The following is a 22,352-nucleotide window of genomic DNA, read 5'->3' on the forward strand; positions in this document are numbered from 1 at the left end:
TATTCTATTTTATAATAGTCGAGATAAATTTGTTTTCTAGAGATTATATTCTACAGTGGTTAAAATAATACATAAACAAAGTCGCGCGGTGGCTTCAATCGGGCGGCGTAGGCTCGCCTGATGTTTACTCCCACCACAGAATTCCATAGCCGGCAGCTGAACAGGTAGCATGCACATAGCGAAGCTCCGCGCGTACACTTGCACGTGGTTATAAAGTAAATCGCGCTTAACGAATAAAGCTTCCGGTCGATGTAATTTAGTTTCTCCGATCGGTGATTTATACACGAACAGTATTTCTGTATAGAATACTTCATGTAGAGTGCGTACATCAATACTTGATACGGGGCGATTTTATTTAATTGGTTAACGTTCTATTTATACGTTGTTATAGTATGGCTGTTACTTCATTTCATCCTGGACGTCTTCCACAGTCTTCCTGAGAGGATGAGGAGGCCTCGGAGAGGCATCCTGCTTCAGCGGAGCAACCCGAAGGTAAGAATGATTTTTTTATTTCCATTAAATTAACGTTTTCTGATGCTCGCGTAAAGATCATTCTTTTCTCAATACTGAACATTGTTCGAACGCTCCTTCATTTAATTTTCTTATTTTTATGTTGCAGATTAGAAGCTAAAAAACTCCGCTGCTGCGCATCGACGAGTGAGTAAGAATTAATTTTCTTACTAACCACTTAAAAAAATATAGTCGCGATAAAAAATAATATAATCTAATTCAGTCCCCCGCGTAAAATAAAAAACAATATTTAAATAATATAAATGAAAGCGGATTCGCATAACTCGCGTCTCAGAAATTTAATTAGATTTAGCTAGGCATTGACTAACCACATAATTTTACATGTAATTAATATATCCCAGTTCTCCTAGAATAGTTATCTAAGTAAAACAATAGTTTTGCTTAAATAAAAATTCGGAAGGAAATTTTCAGGACATTCCCGCCGCCGATACAAAAAATTATACGAACTGTAGCCAGTTCGTCGGTCAATTTCTCGGGAGTGTCGTTAAGTAACCGCGCGAGTTCTGATTTGCGAAATTTAAGAACGCGAGTGCCTGGCTGGCTATCTACTACCACGCGACACATTTCAAGTGTAAATTTTTTTTTTAATTAACTCGCGATTGTAAATTCACCAGGTGTGCGGTCTTCGCAAGTGACCTGTGCCAGAAGGAAGTTACGCATCCCATACTGAGAGGAGGACGAGGTCCAGGATGGGCATCTTGCTTTAGCAGAGCAACCCTTGGGTAAGAATCATTTATTTATTTTCACAAAATTAACAGTTTTTAATTGTCAAGATTATTTTAAAATTATTATTCTTTTTTTTTCATAAGATTGAAATTATTTCGCTCTTTTATTTCATTTTTTTTTATTTTTATGTTGCAGATTACAGCTGCTGTAAAACTCTGCTACTGCGCATCAATCGGTGAGTCGCATGTACTTTGGTAATGGGTTTTGGTAATAAAATATACGGAAAATGAACAGCTAGGAATTATTAATAGCTAGGAACGATAGGATATTATTTTTTGAATTTTTTTCCAAGATATTAATCTTTCATTTAATATATTATTCGCGGAGTCGTTCGGATTCGGGTGGGTATCCAAATCTGCTATTTTCAAAGCTAGATCGAGACTAGTCTACACGGTATTGCGCTGCATAAAACTTAAGTTATTTTTCTTCCTTTCGCGAATTGAGACTGTAACATGAAATGGGCCTTATTCTAGGAGAGATATTCCATATATCTACTTACTGCCGTACTAAAAGAACTGATAGTACCGTCCCCGAGAGCTAATTTCAGCTCGCTCGAGATATTTAGCCGGGTTTAAAGCTTTTATCCACCAAGTTCTTTGACCAATTTCTTAGCTCATTTCGGCACAATAAAGTGAACCGAGGCGCTCGGTTGAAATTCATGGCATTAATGGCAAAACTCGCTTACGAAATTCGAAAAATAAATAACGGCGGATAATTCGTGATTGAAAAACTTTATCGGAATAGCTGCTGCCCTTGTTAATTTGTTTCCCGGGATCCGTAATGAGAAAATTCTTTGCGGGAGGGGAGCTTACAGTTTCGATGCTTTTTTTTTTTCTACATGCACACCCGCGCGCGCGCATAGTTTGTTCGGTGTGGGAGCAGTTTACGAGATTTTCGGTGAATTGTGGATCGCAATAACGAGCTGCTTTCCGGAAGAACGACGACAAGCTCACTGGGCAAAGCCTCTTTCCGCTATGTAACCCGGAAAGGGATTAAGGGCTCGCAAGAAGCGAGAGGGAGGCAGGGTGAACGTGGCGGTTGCTCTTCGCGAGATTCTCTCTACGAATCACAAAGACAATGCTCCCCCTCTCCCTCTCTCGTTTCTCTCCTTCTTCGCGAAATGCATTTCAACTTGAATGATTCTGTTATGAGCCGTTCGCGTAATCATGTTCAAAACATCAAAAGGATATTCTCATTACGAGAACGGGAATTTAATACAGCGAACGGAAAAAAAAATTAATGTATTTGAAGAACCGAGATAAAAGTATAAAAAGCTCTCTCTCCGTCGAATGTGGCCGTGGAATTTCGCGAGATCGCTCTCGCTTGATTTTCATTTATCGCGCCGAGGAAAACTTTTCTTGACACCCCTCCCCCTCCCCTCCGCTGAAACTTTTCACGCCCGTCGGATAAAATTTCTCGTCGTTGTATAAACGGATTAAGGGATTAGGGTAAAATATAAGGGTGGAATCTATTCCCTCTCCAGCCCTGCGAGTTGACTTTACGAGTGTTAAGATGTTTCCCGCGGATACGCCATCGCGAGATTATCCGGCGTGTAAATCGGTGTGTAACAATCTGTGAAAATTTGCGCGCGTGGCGGTCATTGTTCCTCGTGGCTTCCGTCCTAAGCCGTACGTTCGTGTCTCGGATAAATAATTGCGGCACACGTTTCGAAATAATTACGAGCGAGCAACTTGCCCCGTTTTCGCCGCAGCTAGTTCGTCGGGATCTATTTGACGCGCGTCCGCGAAATACAGCTCGAGAAGCATATGCGGCGCGCCGCGTTTAATTTCGTGCGGAATATTTCGGACGAAGCAACTGTAACAAGAATCACGAGTAAATGTAAACGAATGTTTTTTTTTCGGAAATTTCCTCCGCGATCGAGTCCGAATAAAAGAAAAAAATTTCTTACTTAATTGTTTTCTTAATGTCGTAGCTTAATAAAATTGTTCTCAGCCAATAAATTTTGAAGAAGACTTACGCGAAAGAATTTTTAAAAAACTTCATTCGAAATTTATCCAACTTTAAATGAAACGTGACAGTATATAAAGCGTTAGTTATAACACTTAACAATTAAGGATCTCCGTCGTACGTTTGAAACGACCAGATTCGCGTCGTAAAATGAATTTCAGCGAGAACGGTTCAATTATCGATAATCGTCCTCTTAAAGATAAAAACCGCTCGGCTTATGGCGGTTCACGCGTGTGGATAGACTGAGATTTCGCGCCGTAATAAATTTACGAAAGCGCCTCTCGCTAAAGGCTCGTATCGGTATTGGGAGAATGAAGAAGAGATGGCGAGGGAGGATTATACGTGCCGTGATCCATGAATTAATGCGATTGCATCTACGGTGGCCGATTTTTCCGCTGCGAATCCCGTTCGAAAAAACGACCACGGCTCTCTTGGCGGCGTCTAAAATGATGTAGAATTTACGCGTCTCTTACCGAGGCTAGGGCGGAGAGAGAAAATACCTTCACACGATATATCTTTAGAGTAGCTTTTATCTTTTATTTATTTCTTTTTTTTTTCTATCTAATTATCTTTTATTTTTCATTCGATCACACCGAGAATACCCCATGCGCCGTTGTAAAAGATGCGTAAAAAGTACCCGAAGGTGTAAAAAAAGTTAAAGTGAGATACATAAGTTCGTGAGATGCATAAGTGCTTCAATCTCTCAAAGATGTACAAAACAAAACTTGTCTGAGAGATTGAAGCTCCTTCTAACAGTTTTCACGATGTCTTTATTTTTTTTTGTTATTTTTTTTTTTTTAACGAAGCGTTATAAATGTCTCGATAATTAAAGAACTTCCTAGTCAGATTTGTCGAAAAATAATGAATTTTTCGGGTGGTCGTTAAAATATACTTCATACGACAGCAACCACTATAAATTGAAGCGAGTATCGATTTGCGCGGAAACTAACGGCGCCGGATGTCATAATTAAACGCGATGAACCTCTCGGGCGTATGTCCCACGCAAAAACCGGGCAGATAAATCGGTCTCCACAATTTCGGGTCGAACTTTCGTGAAGCGTAGCCGAAACGGGAGTTCCAGTTGAAGGCTTAGAGGCCGAAAAAAAATGGGCGGCGAGGAGGAGGGGGGGGTAAGAGAGAACCCGTCGAGGAGCAAATGCGGCGGGCGAAAAAAAACGACGCGAAAGTTTATACTTCTCGTCCATAATGACAGGAATAATACACCGCGTCTACTGTTCGCGTCTCTCGTTCCTCCCGGCCGAACTCGAGACGTTTTTGCGACGGCGAGGGTGGACTCCCTATGAAACTTTAAACGGGTAATCATCCCCGTAAAGGCATAGCTATCGATCAGAACAATACGAGGAACCCGTGCCAAACCGCCCTCCCCTCCGCCCCCGCGTTTCCCTCTTGGCGATCCGCGACTCCATCCTCTTTGTTTCGCATCATCGAGCCGCTCTCGAGATGCCGTCTTGGCTCGGATGCACTCCGAACGCCATATATCCGTTCCGACGTCGATTATATTAGCTTCCGTTTCTCGCATCGGCATTCATACGGAAATGCCCAACAGTGATTACGCATATCTCTCTTCTATCTGTCTTTCCCTCTTAAATAAAAAGAAAAAAAAAAAAATAAATCTCGGCACTTCTTTGCGCGAATCTTTATTGTCGATCCGTTTTCTTTAACCTCCTCGGAAGATCTTTTGTACATTCTTTTATTGAAAAATTTAATAAATCTCCCGTTTGAAATGAATAATTTAATCTTCTTGCTAAATTAATATTTTTTTTTTTTTTTTGTAACTACACGTTAACCAATTTCCGCGGTCGTTGCGCAAGATTATATAAAACCTCTCGCGTCGCCTGTGTGCGTGTCAAATCGTAATCAAACGTATCCGATTATATCACCTTCCCATTTAACTTCGTCTCTATTAGTATTCCATATTCCGCGATGGGGAAAGAGGTATGGGACGATATTCTCAAATATCTCAATATCGGCTATTGCCACGTAATATCCTCGAATTCGCGAATAAAAACAGTCGTCGAATGTACAGGGATGCTGCGCGCTCAGGGTGGTTGCTATAGTGACGGGCGTGATCTAGTCGTGCGCGTCCGTGCACACGCTCGCGCCTCCGCGCCGCCGTTTGTGCGGTCACACCCTGTGAAATCTGCAAAAACCACTTTGCCGCTCCTTTTTTTTTACACATCGCAAAAAAAGGGTATTCGAGCGTAAAGTCAGCCGCGTGCCAGGACGCCGCGCCGCGAGTTTCGACGCCGCGGCGGAGCTTTTCCGTCCTTGACAGAGCGGAAATATAGAACGCGTAACACGTGGACGTGTGCGAGCTCTCGAACCGCCACTGAAAATCCAGCAAACGCGGAAAACTCCCCCGAAATCAAGAAGAAACGATGCGAACGTGACTAAATATCTTCATCGGGCTTCGAATCGCTGCGCGTCGATGTGTTTTCGATTTTTATTCGTCTCGAGAGAAATTCAAATAAAATATGAAACGATTTAAAAATTAAAGATTCAAATTTACACCGATGATTGGGCAAAATTAATTATTTTTATTGGGAATTATTGTTACAAAATTTAAAAGGATAGATTTTAAAGACAGAGACCTTCAGAACTCGACGATAGGCAGCCGCGAAAAGAATCTAGATTTTTAAAAAGAGTTTGAGAAAAATATCGGAAAAATTGCGACGCCTGAAGTTTCGGCATATTTAACTTCACTTCATTGGAAAAGCGCGCGGCATTGAACTTGAACTTTAAACGCGTCGAATTTATGACCCATGCTTTTTATAATCCGCCAATAAAGCCCCAACGATTATTATCGACGGGCGAGATCTTCGAATTCGCTGCGTGTTTTGATCCCTCGCACAAGCCGATTTACTAGATGAACGGTTATTTATAGTCGGTTATTTTGGATTTAGGTTGCGTTTAGCTGATGTCGGATATTCATTCGACGCACGTGCGCTCCACCTTTGGGAATAAAAATTATCCCCGGTTGAAAATTGCTCTGTGCGTAGAATATTCATGCGCGTGATATAAAAATACGTACTTCATCAACGGATTTAAATTATACATATGAACTTTAAACGCTGAAAGAGGCTTTTTTTTATAAAAATACGGAGATACTAATAATCCTCTTATAATCATAAGTCTCATAAATTTTTCCATCGAGTATCACGGCGCAATTAAAAAAAAAAAAGAAAAAGTTTAATTTCTCGAGTCTTTAAACCGATGCGCCTAATAAAAATGAGAAACCGACTTTCTTAAAACATTTAATGCTCTTTTCTGGTAATCTTTATGGCAGTTAATAGGAAGTGGCGGGCAGGATTTTCCCTTCCTTGCGGTTACTTCGGGTAATACGTCATGAGAATATACTCTCGCGTTGTGCAGATTATAAAGCGATCATCGCTCGGTCTTTCCGCCTGATACCGAGCGCCTTTTTGCGTGTAAGTCTGACAAGGAGAAATAACACGGGAGACTTGAGTGAACCCACGGCGTTCCAGCGCACTTGAAAAATTAATCCGCGATAGGGAAGACGGTCAAAGGCGAAGGAGAGTCGACAAAGGAAAAGGGAAAGTGTAAAAAAGGAATAGACCACTTCTTTGAGATGGAAAATAATTATTCAACCTCTTCGCGACACAAATTCGCGTTTGACCGACAAAATAAACTTAAAAAAAAACTATCAAATCGAAGATTTTACAAATAAAAAAAAACTCACAAACAGGAAAAAGTTTGGGAACCGAATTTATAAAACTTTGCCTAGGGATCGAAATAACTAAGCTGACCTTTATATCTACGACTACGTAGTTTGAAAAGTCGAAAGCGTAGGAAAAATATTTGCAGCTGTACGTATTCGATTTTAACCTAGAAAGATTAAGTGCGAAATTACAAAGTTAAACAAAGGATTTGAAAAAGTAGAGTTTGAAAAATTCAGATTTAAAAATTGTTTCACAAACGTCAAACATGATAAATCTAAAAATTGTACGCATGTAGATCGTTAAAGAAAATCAAAAGTCAGTCTGTACAAATTTGAAATGTAAATTGCATAGTTTAAAAAATTGACAAGCATGAAAAGTTTAATATGTTTAGAATTATAAACTTAGATATTGAAAATCTCTCATTTAAATATAAACGCGCATATGCAATAAATTTGAAATTAAATTTTAAAGCTGTAAAGATTGTAAAATGCGGATCGAGAAGCCTCTGAAAAGATTACGAGACTGGCTTCCAAGTTCTAATATTTAAATTCTATCTAATTTAATTTCTTCAAAAGCATTATTCTCGTGACAGGTTTAATCCTTTCTTATCAGCGCCTTCGTGAAAAAATATCGAATTTCGATCATATTTTCGAAATGCTTTTAAACATGAAAGAGGAGGAATCGAATACAAAACATTAATTTTTATTGGAAAGTGAACTACATCGCGCAGGGATATTCTTTTGACATCAAAGCTTAGTCATGAGATCCCAGCAAACTGCTCTCGAAAGCGGAAAATAATTATTCGCGCTTTTGGGAACGATGACGTTAGCAAAGGAGATAAAATTTCGTCAGAAAATTTCGTTTACGGATAAAATAGTGTTTGCCGCGATATTTATTATAATCTGCATAACCGCGAGGAGGCAGCGATCGCGCGATTCCAAGAGATCTGCGAACGTCGGGTGGGCTTTCAAGTAAGAACGAGAAACAACGAACGTAAAATAGTTCGTTTACGATTATCCCAGTATAAACTCCGCGAGAAGTATAAGCGAAGAATTTTAAATAGGCATCATAAAAAGAGAGAAAAGAAGAGGAAAAGTGCATGGAACATTAATAACTTTTATAACTCACAATTCGTTGTTAAATTTAAAACCGAGATGAAAGAATTAAAGGTCGTGTTAGAAAGAAAATTATAATATGGTACAATTATGAATATCACAGTAAGAAGCGGGATATAATAATGAAAAGTGTAACTAGCAAACTGTTAGAGAGTTGTGCGAGCGGAGCACAATAGCTTCCGCTAAAAAAAACTTTATGCTTCGTAACGATTAATATATAATGAGATAGAATTCATGGCGACGGCGTGCGTTCATTAATATTAATCAATATAAGCGGTCACAAAAAGCCTATCCTCGCGAAAGTGATCTTTTCAACCACGTTCATGTAATATTCAAGACTGGGTAATAAATAGAAAATTAAATACCCCGTGCTCAAAGAATAATAATTTTCGAGCAATTAGAGACTCGAAATGCGTCGACTTTCAGCAAAGTATTTTGTGGCGCGTCTATTTTTTTCGTTGAAGCGTTAAAATACTAACGGTCTTCTATCATAAAAAAATCCGCTTTCGTGCAAAATAAATACACCACTTCGCCGTTAATCCCGCTACCGTTTTACGCCTGAAGTATCGTTTATTTTGCGACACCTCCCGGCGGTGCACTTTCGTTTCACCGGCGAGGAAACTCTGCTCGCGGTCCGGGCGAGAGAAACGGAAAGATGCGCCGCGAACGGGAATTTAAGACTCGACTTTTTCACCGGATTTCACCGGCGTGGAACTTATCGTCGTAAAAAAAAAAAAAAGAAAAGGAAAAAGATAGAGAGAGAGAGAGCTCGATTACGGAAGTTCTAATCCCACCCCGCGATTCCTGTTCGCGAACGCGAACGCGGCCGCCGGTTGAATTGCCCAGAAATTTTCCACGGGCTTCACCGGGAAAATCTCCTCTCCGGGCCGTAAAGCACTCGCTCCTAAATTATACTTCCTTTCTTTCGACTTAGGAACCATGCCAAGTAACAACGAACGGTGACCGAGCGACGACTTCACGAGGTTAAGAGAAACGCTTCTCGCGGTCGGATAGTGGAAAAATATACGTCTGCAACACAGACGTAACGAAAGATACGCGAATTGCATCGCCGTGGAAAGAAAAACGTTGAGAGGCGAAAGATTTTCGGTGTTCTGAGTAAATAGGGCGTTTCACAAATATTGGAGAATATTTTAAGAGACGATTTTCGAGGCGGTCGTGTAAAGAGAATTTTCCACGTCTCGCGAATTAACGCGAATTAATGCGGCGCGATTTGCAGATCGTAGAGCGTATCGACAAGCTTCGGGCAGGATCACTGACGAACGTTAGGTTCCGGTAGAAGCGACACAGCGGATCCATTCGTTAATCCACCGCGATAAAAGCACTCCGACCCGTTTTTATCTCACGGGCGATACGGGAGAGAAAGCCTAATCCTTGCATAACACGGATCCAGGTCGTGAAGGTCATCGGCGAAAAAAGACGGTGCATAAAAGCTGCCGTTAGGCATTAAGACTACGTCGTAAGCCCTTAATAGCGCGTTCTGAGGAAAAAAAAGGGGTGCTGCGGGACGCTAAACGATCAGGCTAAAAGTACCCGACCATTCTTTACTCGCGTATACCTAAAACGCGCGCAATCCTTTTAACCTATTTTTCTCGTTCGAAAAATTTAGCGATTTCTTCCCTCTCATTGTCCGCCAAAAAATCGAGAACTATTTCTGCTAGCCAGCGAAACGAGATTTGAGTGAAAATTACAGACTCGGTGGTTTTAAGATGCACGAAAAACCGCGTCGCAAAATGTATGCTGAGCAATATCGTGCCCGGCCTTGCAAGAGCGAGGCGTGATAAACGACACCGGCGATAGTTTCAGCGTGATCGTTTAGCATAATCGTCCGGATGACGAAAGTAGGAACCAGCAGGCGGGACGTGATGAACGATGAACGCGAACTTGGTCCCTTTGACCCGACTAGTGGCAGTATTTTCTTTTCCTACCCTGTACTCGCTGTCACCGTCGTCGTCGTGGTCGACGATTCTCCAGTTAATTCACGTCTTTCCATTCCGACCCGTCGGGGCTTCCCTGACGACCTGCCTTCGTCCCGTCATAGCTCCACTTTATAATAACATTAGTCCTCGCGGCCGCATAATTACCGCCTTCCGCCCCCTTCACCCTTCCCCCTGCTATGTTGGGGTCTCTTCCCGTCATCGAGGTCGTTCGGGGATTCCCCGAGACAACGTGACGGTGCAATTTATCATTCCTCACCGCCGCTGTCACTGTGATCGATCTGTCATCTCGTGGTGGAGGAAGACTACGGGGCCGCGTTTATATTTATATAATTGCGGGCATTTGTTAACTGTCATCTGCACGAGATGTAAAAAGTACCGGTTCGAAAGGGGGAGGGGAAGCCTCGGAAATGGCTAATTGAAATATCGTGTAATCCGCTCGTTAATTCTTGACGAACCGTAGTTTAATAATGCTACAATTTTAATTTGTGTCTCGGATATCTCCGAACGAATGGCGTAAACGTCCAACTTCGAAACTTGGTGGCAAATTAAATGATTAATTATCTTTAATAAGCGAGAAATTTTATTAAAGCAAACTTTTATATTAAGTTTACCGTCAAACGCGAATATTATGACGTTCGTCGAGCGAATTATTTCCAATTGTTTATGAAACTATGTTATTTCATATGCTTGTTAGGGCAAAATAAATTGCGTTATCGAAACGGTACAAGTCAAATTGAGGTCGCGCTACGGGCAGTTTCGACCGAAATAATTCGATCTTCCCCGCATACAAATTTTCGACGTGCACGCATATAACAACGTCGATATACTCCGACTTCGCGACGCCGCGAAATCTCTCATCGAATTTGCAATTCGATGCGCGTGAACGAGCAAACCGCGAGATCGTTCGCAGATCCTTAAATTACGAAATATTCGGAGCTTCCGTATACAAATATTGTGTATTCCATACAGTTTCATATTGTTGTATTCGCTCGGGTATAAAAATTAATGATTAGAAAAATCAAGCTGGAAAAATTTCAAAAATTCACAAATCAAAAGTTATGAGTCAGTAAAAAAAAAATCGAAATATAAAAAATGCCGTTAGAAGTCCAGAAATAGAGCAAGCTTTAACGCCACGAATACTCCGCGGGTCGAAATAAGTGAGAAAACGAAAATAAAAAGCAAGCGTCGAGAGGACAAAATCGAAGATCCAAATGTTCGCGCACGTATTTGTCATCTAATAGCGCTGAGATCCTTCCCGGTTTTGCGAGTCGAAGAAATCTTGGAGCTTCGGAAATGCGAGCGCGTCCCTAGAATCAAAACTCGAGATGAACTCGAAAGAGGTACGAAAACTCTTCGCGACGCGACCGGCTTGTAATTTCCGGCGTCCCTTCTGTAAAATGCGGTTAATACCGAACGTTTCCTGCAAAATTCTAACCGAAGGACAACGTCTTTCCACCTCGATTATCCTGCATGACTACGTTCAATTCTAGAATTGGTCTCGGCGGTGTAGGGGGAGGGAAGGAGGTAAGGGGAGCGATTGCCCTTTCCGAGCTTGCAATATCGATATTGTTAATCCGTCGCTCCGCTCTTGGCATGGGATCAAGCCGGCGGATTGCTCAGTCAACAACGAGATTCGGCGATCCCCGGGGAAATTCTTACGGGAAGAGATATTCCCGTCGGGCGGCGGAATAAATACGAACGTCGGGAAAAAGCGAAAAGACACCCGCGAGCTTTCGGCCGAAAGTACTCGAGGGACGTGTTTCCCTGTTTGGGGAAGGGGGAGAGGGAGGATAGGCCGGGTCAAGGCGGCCTTTCCTTTGCAATTGCGATTATCGAACCAGCTCTCCGATATCGAGAGGATATACGGGGATGGCTCGCGCTTGTCGTTGTCGCCTTGAATATCCGGTGCATCGACGGGGCGTTTTTAGCCGATAACATTTACGAAGGTCGCAAGGTCGTCAGATATAATCCCATTCTTAGCCGGAAATAGGTCTTTCTTATACCGAATAATCGCCGGAAGATAAAAATAAAATAAAAAGAGTATATTTTTAAAAAGCAAATGCTGCATAAATTTATATTTCGTAAATCTTATATCCGCGCACTTTTTGATTTAATTCTTTACGGTGGTCTTTAAAAAATTTCAAAGTATGAATTTTAAAAAAAGCTCTCTCTATAGTTTAATTAACAATCAAAGGTATTAACGGAATTATATTATATATTTCTTTTAGTATAAGTGAACAATTAGCTCTTGAACTGTGTAGCTGCTTTTATTAAGTCTACCTGTTTGTAATTGCCATTTAGCGTCGCTTAATTCCGTGCTTAATTCTGAATTCCTGTTTGCACTCGAGCTTATTTTTCTGCAGTGTGGATGAAAATTGCCCGAAAAAAAAAAAAAAAACTACTCGTACGTACTCGTAGAGAAACGTACTCTCTGCTTCCGGGTGCGAACTACCCTCGAATTCCGTGTACCGAAACGTCCATAACTTTCGAAATCGTTGCAGGCGCGCGCGAGGCGAATTTTAATAAAGTCCCCAGCTGCCCCGGCTGGAAGAAAACTCCGCGAGTCGATTACGCGCTCTTCGACAGTGTCGCAAAAAAAAAAAGGAACGCACGATTACTCAATACCACCGTGCCACTCGATAGCAAATTGAAAGTGGTCTATCGACCAACAATCCGACCCCAGACCCCGATAGGCCATAGTTATATAATACTGAAAGCCCAACGACGAGCACTTCGAATCATTAACCCGACAATGTAACGTGAATCAATTTGACCTACTGTCCTAAATGAAGGAACTAATAGCGAGCGCGGCAATCTGTTAACAAGACAGGATTGATTATAATTTACGTAATTTGACGAAATATTTAGATATCTAAGAAGACAGGAGACCCCGTTGAAATTAGTATCTTTAATTTATTTTCTTATTAAAAAAATCCTCTTTACGCGGATAACTTTCAACACTTCGCAAGAATTTTACGTTTTTCTTTTTCGAAGGATTTTAATTTCAATATTAAAAAGAAATACGTCTCTTAAGAAAGAAGGGCAAATATTATTTTATTAATATCTTTCCCTTTAGTTAATTTTTTTAAAAACCTTATTAAGTCAGATCTTTGAAAAAAAAAAATTTCCATTTCCGCATCACTGTATGTTGAAAGTATTTGCTTTTGCGGGACTTTGTCGGTGTCTTCGGTCGGATATCTTTTTAAATCTCGAGTCTTTGAAGTCGCTCGAGGCGAGGATCTATCATTCAAACTCACGTGGCGGACCTTGTCGTACATAGAAAGAGTTGTTATCCGTGACAGCGTGAACACCCCGACGGCATTGATTCTACCCTTGCAGTGAAACGCCGGCTCCGGGTGGTAGAACATGAAAGGATAACGATGCGCCGCGGAACGGGAGGGGGGAGGGGATCGAGGAGACCGGATCTACATCCTGCAAGGATTGTTCGAAGCGCCGGCGAATGCTGGTATCGTGTATACATTCGCCGACGTAGAGCTCTTCATCTTACGTCGCGCGCGCGTTCAAGCGCGAAGTTCCTTGAGGCTGAAAGCAGTCGAGACGACTGTCGGCAGGGTTTCCTCGGTTTTCGCGATCTACCTATGTATATTGATTCCGTGCGAGACGTTCCCAGGAATTTTTCTTTTAGATACGAAATACGTGCGAAAAAGGCCGACTTTTTATATAAAGATTACATTATTCGTAGAAATTAAAAGGCCAGTCGACGAGGATAAGAACAAAAGGAAAAAAAAAAAGAATTACAATCGAGAAGTAGTTTCAGTAAATTTTAAGAATTCAATTTTTATTCATTAAACATTCAATTACAGATTTCGCAAAGAAATGTATTTTGTGGTCTGTTCCGTTTAAAAATCGCAATCTTTATTTTGCAAAAAAAAAAAAAAAAATTTGTTTCGCAATCTGGTGCCCTAATCAGCGCGATGTTAGATACCACGACGTGTAACGTTACAAGAGAAAAGAGCTGCAGTAAAAATAAATGAACGTGACGCGTCTAATTCCCGAGAGTACGGGCATTCCTTGGAGCGCAAATTTCCACTCGACCGGCCCGATTTTTTCGGCAAACCGGTCGCTGTAATATTAACGCGGCTACATCGGTCTGCACTTTTCGCGCGGTTTTAAGGGGCGCCTGATCGATGGCGAATGAATTAACGTCTCGCCGCAAGGCGCGATTCCGGTCGGCGATAAATATTCAGCGGGCCATCTCGATCTTCCCTCGCTCTTCGCGATTGTGCGCCTTTATCATTCGCTAGTTCCCGGTGATTTATTCAGAGAAACCCCGCTCAGATGGACCGCGATAAGCGGAATGTGTAAACTGCAGACAGTATTTATAGGCGCTTCAATGACCGAGCTTGTAAAACATTACTCGTATGCGCGGCGCCGTGCAAGAAACATTATCCCTCTCGTTCGTTCCGGTTCGTCATTACCGCGCTGCGGCAACAATCACGCGAGCGCTAATTGTTTAACGAGGAAACGAAACACGCGGTGCGCGAATCGCAGTACGTAAACCACACTTGCGATCCCGCAATTGTAACCTTATTTCACCGCCGCGCATGTTCTACCACCTTCCCGGGCGCATTGTCAATTTAAGATTGAAACGTAACACCCCGCGCGCTTTGTAGCTCACCGTGAATTCGAGGCTTCTGAATTTTGCAGAAGGAACATCCGTCCCTCAATCCGCTGAAATATTAACTCTGCGAATAATACGGCGATTCATCACCCACCAATTTTAGATTCCCGCGAAGTATTCCGCAATTTGTAGCTCGGAGAGCGCGAGAATTTCGTGGCTTCCGAATGTAGTAAGATTTATTCTTCGATCCGCGGAAATATTTACTCTCGCGAAATATCGATTTGATGCGACAATTCATTTCAAAATATGTGATATTGATCAACGACCGCTCCGGTGCACACTTTCTTAAAAGATAAAAAAAAACTTTATGCAAATATAAACTGACAGAACTGTCGGCAGTTCAATGTGCACTTCCAAGACTGCTTTTTCAATCCGATTATTAAACGCTGGCCTCTCTTCCCTTTCGGCATTCGTTTTATTAAAATATATTTTACGATCGATGCCCGTGACGTTTTGTGAAAGTAGGAGGGAGGAGGAGCTTGTAAAATCGCGACACGCGCTCCCGGATATTTAAGTTTCGAATCGCTGACGAGTTTACTTCCCGCACGTGAGCGATTCGCAGGGTGAATTAATGAGAATCCCGAGGAAAGTTTGACTGACTGGTCCATTAGCGAATCAAGTGCGAGTTAATTGGACGTCTAATGTGTGAGAGCCATTAAGTCGTGAATGCGCCGTCTGAGAAAGCTTGCGTTAATTACAATCGAAGGCTTGCACCTTATATACACGCGGTGGAAAAGGGATAAAGCCTCGATCGACTGTCCCTCCGTCGGAAAATGATGTCAGCCAATAACCGTTCTCCCTTTACTACGCCGTCCCTCAAACTTCAATCGCGCGTCCCAAGTTTACAGAAACTCGGTTCCGAGACGCGGGCGGGAGATAAGAGGGTTTATCCTCAGACTTGTAATTGCGCCATATTATGTAAGTTGGAAAATCGGATCAGCGACGATGTCGAGAAGAGAGAGAGGGAGCCAAGAAGGCTCGAAGGAAAATCGGTCGTACTTACGCGATGCGGGATCAACAGTCGTCCCAGGAGTTTAACTCTGTGATCCGTGCGGTTTACGTTTCCCTATCTCCCTCGCGCAAAGTTGTCAAGCGAAATATCTCGGAAATGACAAAACGTCGCGGGGAAAGAGATAAAGGGGGAGGGGGGAAGACCGAGAGAGAAAAAGGTAACGGTTTTTTTTTCTCGAGTTTATTCGCGGGCGACGCACTTACCTTGGTGTAAACGCCGGCGCTGGACAGTTCGTTTTCGATGACCATCATGATGATGCCGAACATGCCCATCACGAGGGCGTAGTCGCTGATGCGTTTGCGCTTCTCGAAGAGGGCCTTCCGCCTGCCCAGCCGGTAGCCGACGTTCGGCTTGTGTTTGGATCCGGGTCCGATGCTGCCTCCGCCGGACTGACCCTTTAATGAGCCGCCAGCCAGCATGCGCTCGTCCATGTAACGGGGATACTCGGTGTGGACACCCACGAGGGCGATGCCGGCGTCTTCGCCGGCACCGGCACCCCCGGCGCTGCCGCTGCCGGCAGCCGCCCCGGCCGCCCCCGCGCTGCCCCCGCCGGCTACCCCGCCACTGTTCTTCATCGCCCCCGGGATCGAGAGAGTCGACACTGGCTTCCGCAGCTGCAACAGCGGCGAACAAGAGCGCGATTAGGATTGATAATATCCGCGCGCGGTGCAACGTCTGCGGCGCAATAAAGCAAGCGTGCGAAAAGCAACGGCCGTGAGCGGTAACGTCGTTTCCATTCCGCGTAATTTTTACTCAGACCACCGTCCTTTGTCATCTCGGTCTCGAATTTATTTCAAAAATTTGGTTAATTTGTTCTCATTAGAGAGAAAAATGGGGGACGGCTCGCGCTTGAAAGAACTGGGCGACGGGGATATTATTGCGTAAGTGAATCAAAGCGACGGTAACCCCCCCGAGTGTGCGGCGCAGTCAAAGGGATTACGCGGAAAAGATGGCCGTGACGGATTTCTTTTGAGCCGCGTGAAGTTTCTCATTCCCCGAAATGTCCTTTCCGCGTTTCGTTTGCATGAGAAGGGACGTCTGAAACACGAACTCTCGTTTTCCCGGAAATTGAGAGGTTTATTACCGTGGATGGAGAGCTCCGAGAGTGGCGGACGGTAATAGATTTCAATTTTCTTTATAAGCTCCCTTTTTGTTCCCGAAAGTGCGGCCCCAGACGTCGAAGTTAAATGACCGTCGTGGAAACTCAGTTCGGTCTCGATTTATCTTAATAGCCGGCAATTAGGTATGCAATTCTGATTTATCGAACAAAACGTTGCGCGGGAGTGTGGGCGGCTGTGGCGGAGATCTTCTCGTGTCGAGGCTCTCGAGAGAGGCTCGAGACGGCTTCCGATCGATGAGAATTATTCCATCTCGTCGCCCGGCGACGATACGAGTTAACGAGCACACCACGGCACGGTGGAATTCTATACGCGGAAGCTAATTTCTCGCGTGCGAATTCGAGTAGGTATGGTATACGTTAAAAAATTTATCGTTCCGCCGGCGAGAGCCTGGCATTCTCGAGTAATAAAGCGCACTTTTAATCGCGTTGAATTTCTCCGGGCTATATAGGAAGGCCGTGGATGAAGCGTCGGAATAGTTGTTTCGCGAGTTTCGTGCTTCGGGCGGGATTTTGGACGGCGCAAAATGCAAGCCGCGAAGATTACTGTGTATGGGCATACAGAACGAAATTGGAATTGCCTTTTATTCTCTTTAAAAATGGAAAAAAAAAAAAAATTCTTTTTTTTTTATCCCATCTTCGCGCTGTCGTACTAATAAATTAATTGGTTTACCTTGAAATAAATACGTCCGAATGTCAAAGACTATAAGCATGCACTATTCTATTCTACTTTTATTTCTGGGTTTAACGATGTTTTTCATTACAGTAGCTTAATTAATTTTTATCGAGAAGTTCAACGCAAAATTAGGCGCCTATTTAAGCTCACTAATGGCGAGTAAATAATGCAAGAAGGTTAAAAGTTATATAAAAGTAATATATAAGATTTATATATTACCTAAAAACTACGGATGTACGTACATATCTTAGACGGTACTTTAAACAGTTCCTAATGCCTATAAAAACTTATTGTAAGGGAAACAGCATAGATAATATATAAAAGAAAATAAACAAGAATAAAACTTAGCGATATCGCGAAATGGGGAAGTCGAGCAAGAATAACTATGCATTCAGTGAAATACTGAGATCGACGATTGAAAGTTTTCAGTTCCAATAAACTTTTCTTAATTTTGCCGAGACATTTTTTATCTCATCGAACATACTTTTAATACCAATAATTGTAACTTCAAAAGAATAAACGTAACTAGAAATTTCTTTCGCGCAAAATGTTCGCCTCGTCGAGAACTTCTAAATACAACATTCAACCATGCAACTACAATAATAATTTTTTCTATTAAAAAGAAAAAAAAAAATTTCTATCATCAGTTTCGCGATTGCTGCCCCAAATGTCGAAATACGCCGCAGCGATTTATTCGATTGATTCTCCAGATATCGCGCGAGCGTTAAAGGGAACGAATTATGCCAAACGCGTCGCGGCGAGATATCTGTCTTGCGTCTGTCATGATATTTCATCCGCATTTGCGTCGTTTCCGTTCTGTCGAAGATCAAGGAAATCCGAGCGTGTTCCGTCACGTGAACTCGCCCCACGTTCGTCTCGTATGCACCATCCGATTCTATGCCGCCGTATCGGGTGCACCCGGAGCTGCGCTTACGGACGCACGAGGCGCATGCACCTTGTACGCCGGTGTATGAGTCTCGCACGCTACGCGGGGCTCTATGCGCGCGACCTATCGATCCTCCGCTATATTTTCCGCGCGCGCGGCCGCTTTCCACGAGAACGCGTGTTTTGCCAGCGGGTTAGAGACACAGTTAACGTGCGTGATCGCATTCAGCGTCGGCGCCCCGTATGCAGAGCGGCAGTTTATTCACGTTCGATTTACACCTGCGAGAGGTGAGGGCGCTCTTGTTTTTTCTTCTTCGTTCTCACGGCACGGGACAAAGCGCTCGATTTGAGAGGCCGACCGTCGAGGTTCTTCAACGCGGTTTATTCCATAGAAATCTCGCGCACCTAGTTGCGAACTCTAGGTTCGTAAGCTCGCGGCTATCGATAGTTACGCGCATTCTTCGCGCCCTCGATCATCGACCGGCTGCGGGACCGATTAGCGGGAGGGTGGTTAATGACAGTCATTCGGAATGCACCGACGGGAAGATTTTACACAGCATGACCCCGTGACCTTACTTCAACGCTTGTAAGGGGGAGGATGAGGGTAGAAGACTACGTTATTGGGGGAGGACAGAAAGGGGGATGCAGAGACGGGGTGGTAGTCATGGAGACCGTCCCGAGAGGCTTCCTTAATTCAAAGCTTGATTGGCTCGGGCAATCTTAAACTTGTATATGCCCGATAAAGTTCTCTCTTTCTCGCCTTCACTTCCGCGATTGCACACGACCGCGGTGAAGAAGTACAGACCGCCGAGCGTTTCCACACTCGTATCTCGCTTTCCTTGAAACAACGGCGCGCGAGAGCGCCATTTCGGTTTCCAGGCCACTTCAACCCCCGCAGATTATAGATCTTTGTCTGAAATATTAAAATCGGAAAGTACTTTCGCTGCAAGGCGTTGCATAATAAAAGACCGCGGTAATTCAATTAAGTCGCTAGATCATCTCAAATGCAAATCTTGATTTCGAACAAAAATCCAGGCAGGTTTTTAGACGCAGAATTAATTTATGATTATTATATAAGTACTAAACTTTCAAGATACAATAATATATAATTACGATTATTATAAAATTACGATGTCGATACACTGTTAATTAAATTATTAAATATTTAATATTACAATATTCAGTAATTTAATTGATAGTGTATTGACATTTTATTTTACTACGCGTGATTTTCATTGTTTGCCAACCCCGATCGATGGCATGATATATATATATATATTTTTTTCTTTCCTTCTTCTTTTTCTCTTCCGTTTCCATTTGTTCATTAACTTATCATATTTTATTATTTTATACACGGTGTTACTTCGCCGTCATTTTGAAAGAGTATTCTCGCGACTCGGTTTCCTTTCCATTGAATTGAATCGAATTAATTTCCTCTGCGAACCCTCCACTCTATCCACTCTCCTTCTCCCTTTTCGCTAGTCGACGTCTAATAAAGTCAACTTCCCTCCCCGCGAAGCCGCAATCTTTCCGGCGACTCGCAGCTTCCTCTCGCGCGAGAAAAGCGATAAAACTGTCGGCCGCCGCGGAGAAATGGTGACGGAGAAAAAGGAAATGGAAAAGAGGGTGGGCGAAAGGGAGCGGAGAGACGAAGATAGGACGGAATATGATCTTCGCGTCGCATATTTGTCGAGCATTCGATACTCGCACTCGGGTTTCACACTTGACTTGGTGCGTTGTCGCCGATATTATGGCCCCCGCGCTAGCAAGAAAGCAGCACAAGCCGCTGCACAAAAACCAGATCGAGAGAAAGAGCGGATTTTGTCGAGGGTGCGCCCAGGTACTCGTACTCGCGGCTCAGTCGTTACTTATTCCCGGGCTAGGTTAACACTAAATTCAACGTCTGCCCGTTTCAAGTGCTCTCGAGTCCTGAGCTATTTATATCGCCGGGTGTCCCTTACACATCTTGATATACGATAAAAAGCTCCGATGTCTCTCAACGTCAAGTTCTTTGACGAATTAAGGATCGATTTTCCTTGGAAGAGATATTCGATCTCCTCGAATCGGCTTGTGTATAAAAGCAAAAGCTGGCCGCACATGCTGAAGTTAAATTCAGATTAAACGCAAAAAAAAAATATACGCGAAGATTTAATTAAGTATCTCTACTTGGATAAAAAAAATTTTGTAAAATTATTAAAAAGAAAAAAAAAAAGGAAACAATCGGATAGCTCGACGGACATTCCTTTTCGAATAAATAAAAATCCCCCGGTGGATCAATAAAGTTGGATTGCCGCGGTTGGATTCTCGGATGAACCCGTTAACGTCAGTCAATACATTCGCCGGTACCTTTAATTTCCGCCACCGCTGGGCACAGTACTGGTAATAATTCGCGGCGATAAACGCCCGTTATTAACCCGTTACTTTTGTCCGCGCGTCCGACGAGGATGGCGGCCATTCGGCGTGAGAACATCGCCGTCAAAGCCCGGTGGAAAACGAGTAACAATAAGCGCGCGGCAGCTTTCCGCCGTTTCCAGTCGGATGATTCCCGATTCCCCCGCTTTGTTCCAGTTCGGCAATTGTGGCGCGTACATAAACCCATGGGCGCCCCTCGCACGCTTATATTCGCGCACCCGCGAACATAATCTCTCTAATGGAACCGCGAGATAATGCCCCGGGAGGGAGATTAGTGCTTCGCGGGGAGCCTCGCGTACAACTGACGACCAATAATTCAACAGATACCGCGTATAATGTTATCTCTGCAATCGACGGATAACTTTCGCAGTTCCGTTCAACGCGCAACGTTAAATCGATAAAGATCGGAACCAATCGGCGATACATTTCCGGGGTGCCTCGTTCCGCCGCGAGCTTTTTTTTTTTTTTTTCCCCCGTCCCCTCGTCGTTCGCCGTAATTTTCGAGCTCTCGCCGATCTCGCCGCCGCTTATGCTTTCTCACAAAATAACCGAACTTCGTTTAATTCCTTGTTACCGTTTTGCATCAATATTGACAAAATCAAATCCACCCGCGGCCCTTCGTGCTTTTGTATCTCACGAGAAATTGTCGCGCGATTACTGACGGACATTCCGGAAATGAATCCGGTTAAATGAATATCGCGTTAACGAGCAATTCAACCCCGCGTTGCGATTCATTTTAATAAAATATCGCCCCGGTAACTTTATTTCCTCATATTTTTTTTTATAACTGGACTAGACGTGTTTTTTTACTCTCGCTTTTAATAGACCGAAGAATACTGTATAACTTTAGCGCCGTACATCGGATTGGGAATTAAGTAAGAAATAATTTTTTTACGTAGCGTAATAAGGAAATATATATTACACAAAAATAATAATAATAACGTTATATAATAAAATAACATTATTGTAACGTGATCTTGATATTTTACGCAAAAGCTAAAATATAATCATATTATTAAATTAATACGTAATTTAATTAATTCGATCACTATTAAAACAAGCTAAATAAAAAATTTTTGCCACGAAAATATTCCGATATAATTGTTTATCGTTAATAGGTCAGCCGCAACATACCGAGGTGAATTCCGCGCGATTTAAAAAGGCTTATTTAATTATAAATAGGATTTGGAATAATGCGGAATTGTGCAAGGCGGAAACGTCGATTTTGCCTCGCACGTGTATTAATAAATCAAGGTTATGCTTTTATCATAGCGCATTTGTCGATGTGGGTCGATAATATGACAATGGGACACGACATGAAACATGCGATGCCGGCGGGCTTCCCCTTAAAGCAATTATCCAGTTCGAATTGTCGGAATTAATCCGCGCGTTCTCGGCAAGAAATTTTCGACGTTGTGTCGCAACTTTGTTGGCCGAATGCGAACGTGCGTCGAAAATCATGCGAGGCTTTTGAGAAATTCGGGGAGGGTGACGGAAACGATCACGGAAGTACACCTGACGTGGACTTTAACAAAGACGTTACTACCAGGAACGCTTATTAATCTCGCTGCGCTCTCGAAACGTTCGAAATTTTCGCCGTCTGAAACTT

At 43.0% G+C, this 22,352-nt stretch overlaps 1 protein-coding gene across 1 annotated transcript in view; it reads right to left on the bottom strand.

The window, feature by feature from the left end:
* Sk (small conductance calcium-activated potassium channel) overlaps nucleotides 1-22,352 on the bottom strand; it is an 87,827-nt gene that overhangs the window by 21,320 nt on the left and 44,155 nt on the right. The window contains exon 4 of the mRNA XM_070671908.1: nucleotides 15,857-16,267. Within this exon, the coding sequence (XP_070528009.1) occupies nucleotides 15,857-16,267 (411 nt within the window). The remainder of the gene's footprint in view (nucleotides 1-15,856; nucleotides 16,268-22,352) is intronic.

This window comes from Cardiocondyla obscurior, linkage group LG24 (genome assembly GCF_019399895.1).
Source record: "Cardiocondyla obscurior isolate alpha-2009 linkage group LG24, Cobs3.1, whole genome shotgun sequence".
Classification (NCBI taxonomy): domain Eukaryota; kingdom Metazoa; phylum Arthropoda; class Insecta; order Hymenoptera; family Formicidae; genus Cardiocondyla; species Cardiocondyla obscurior.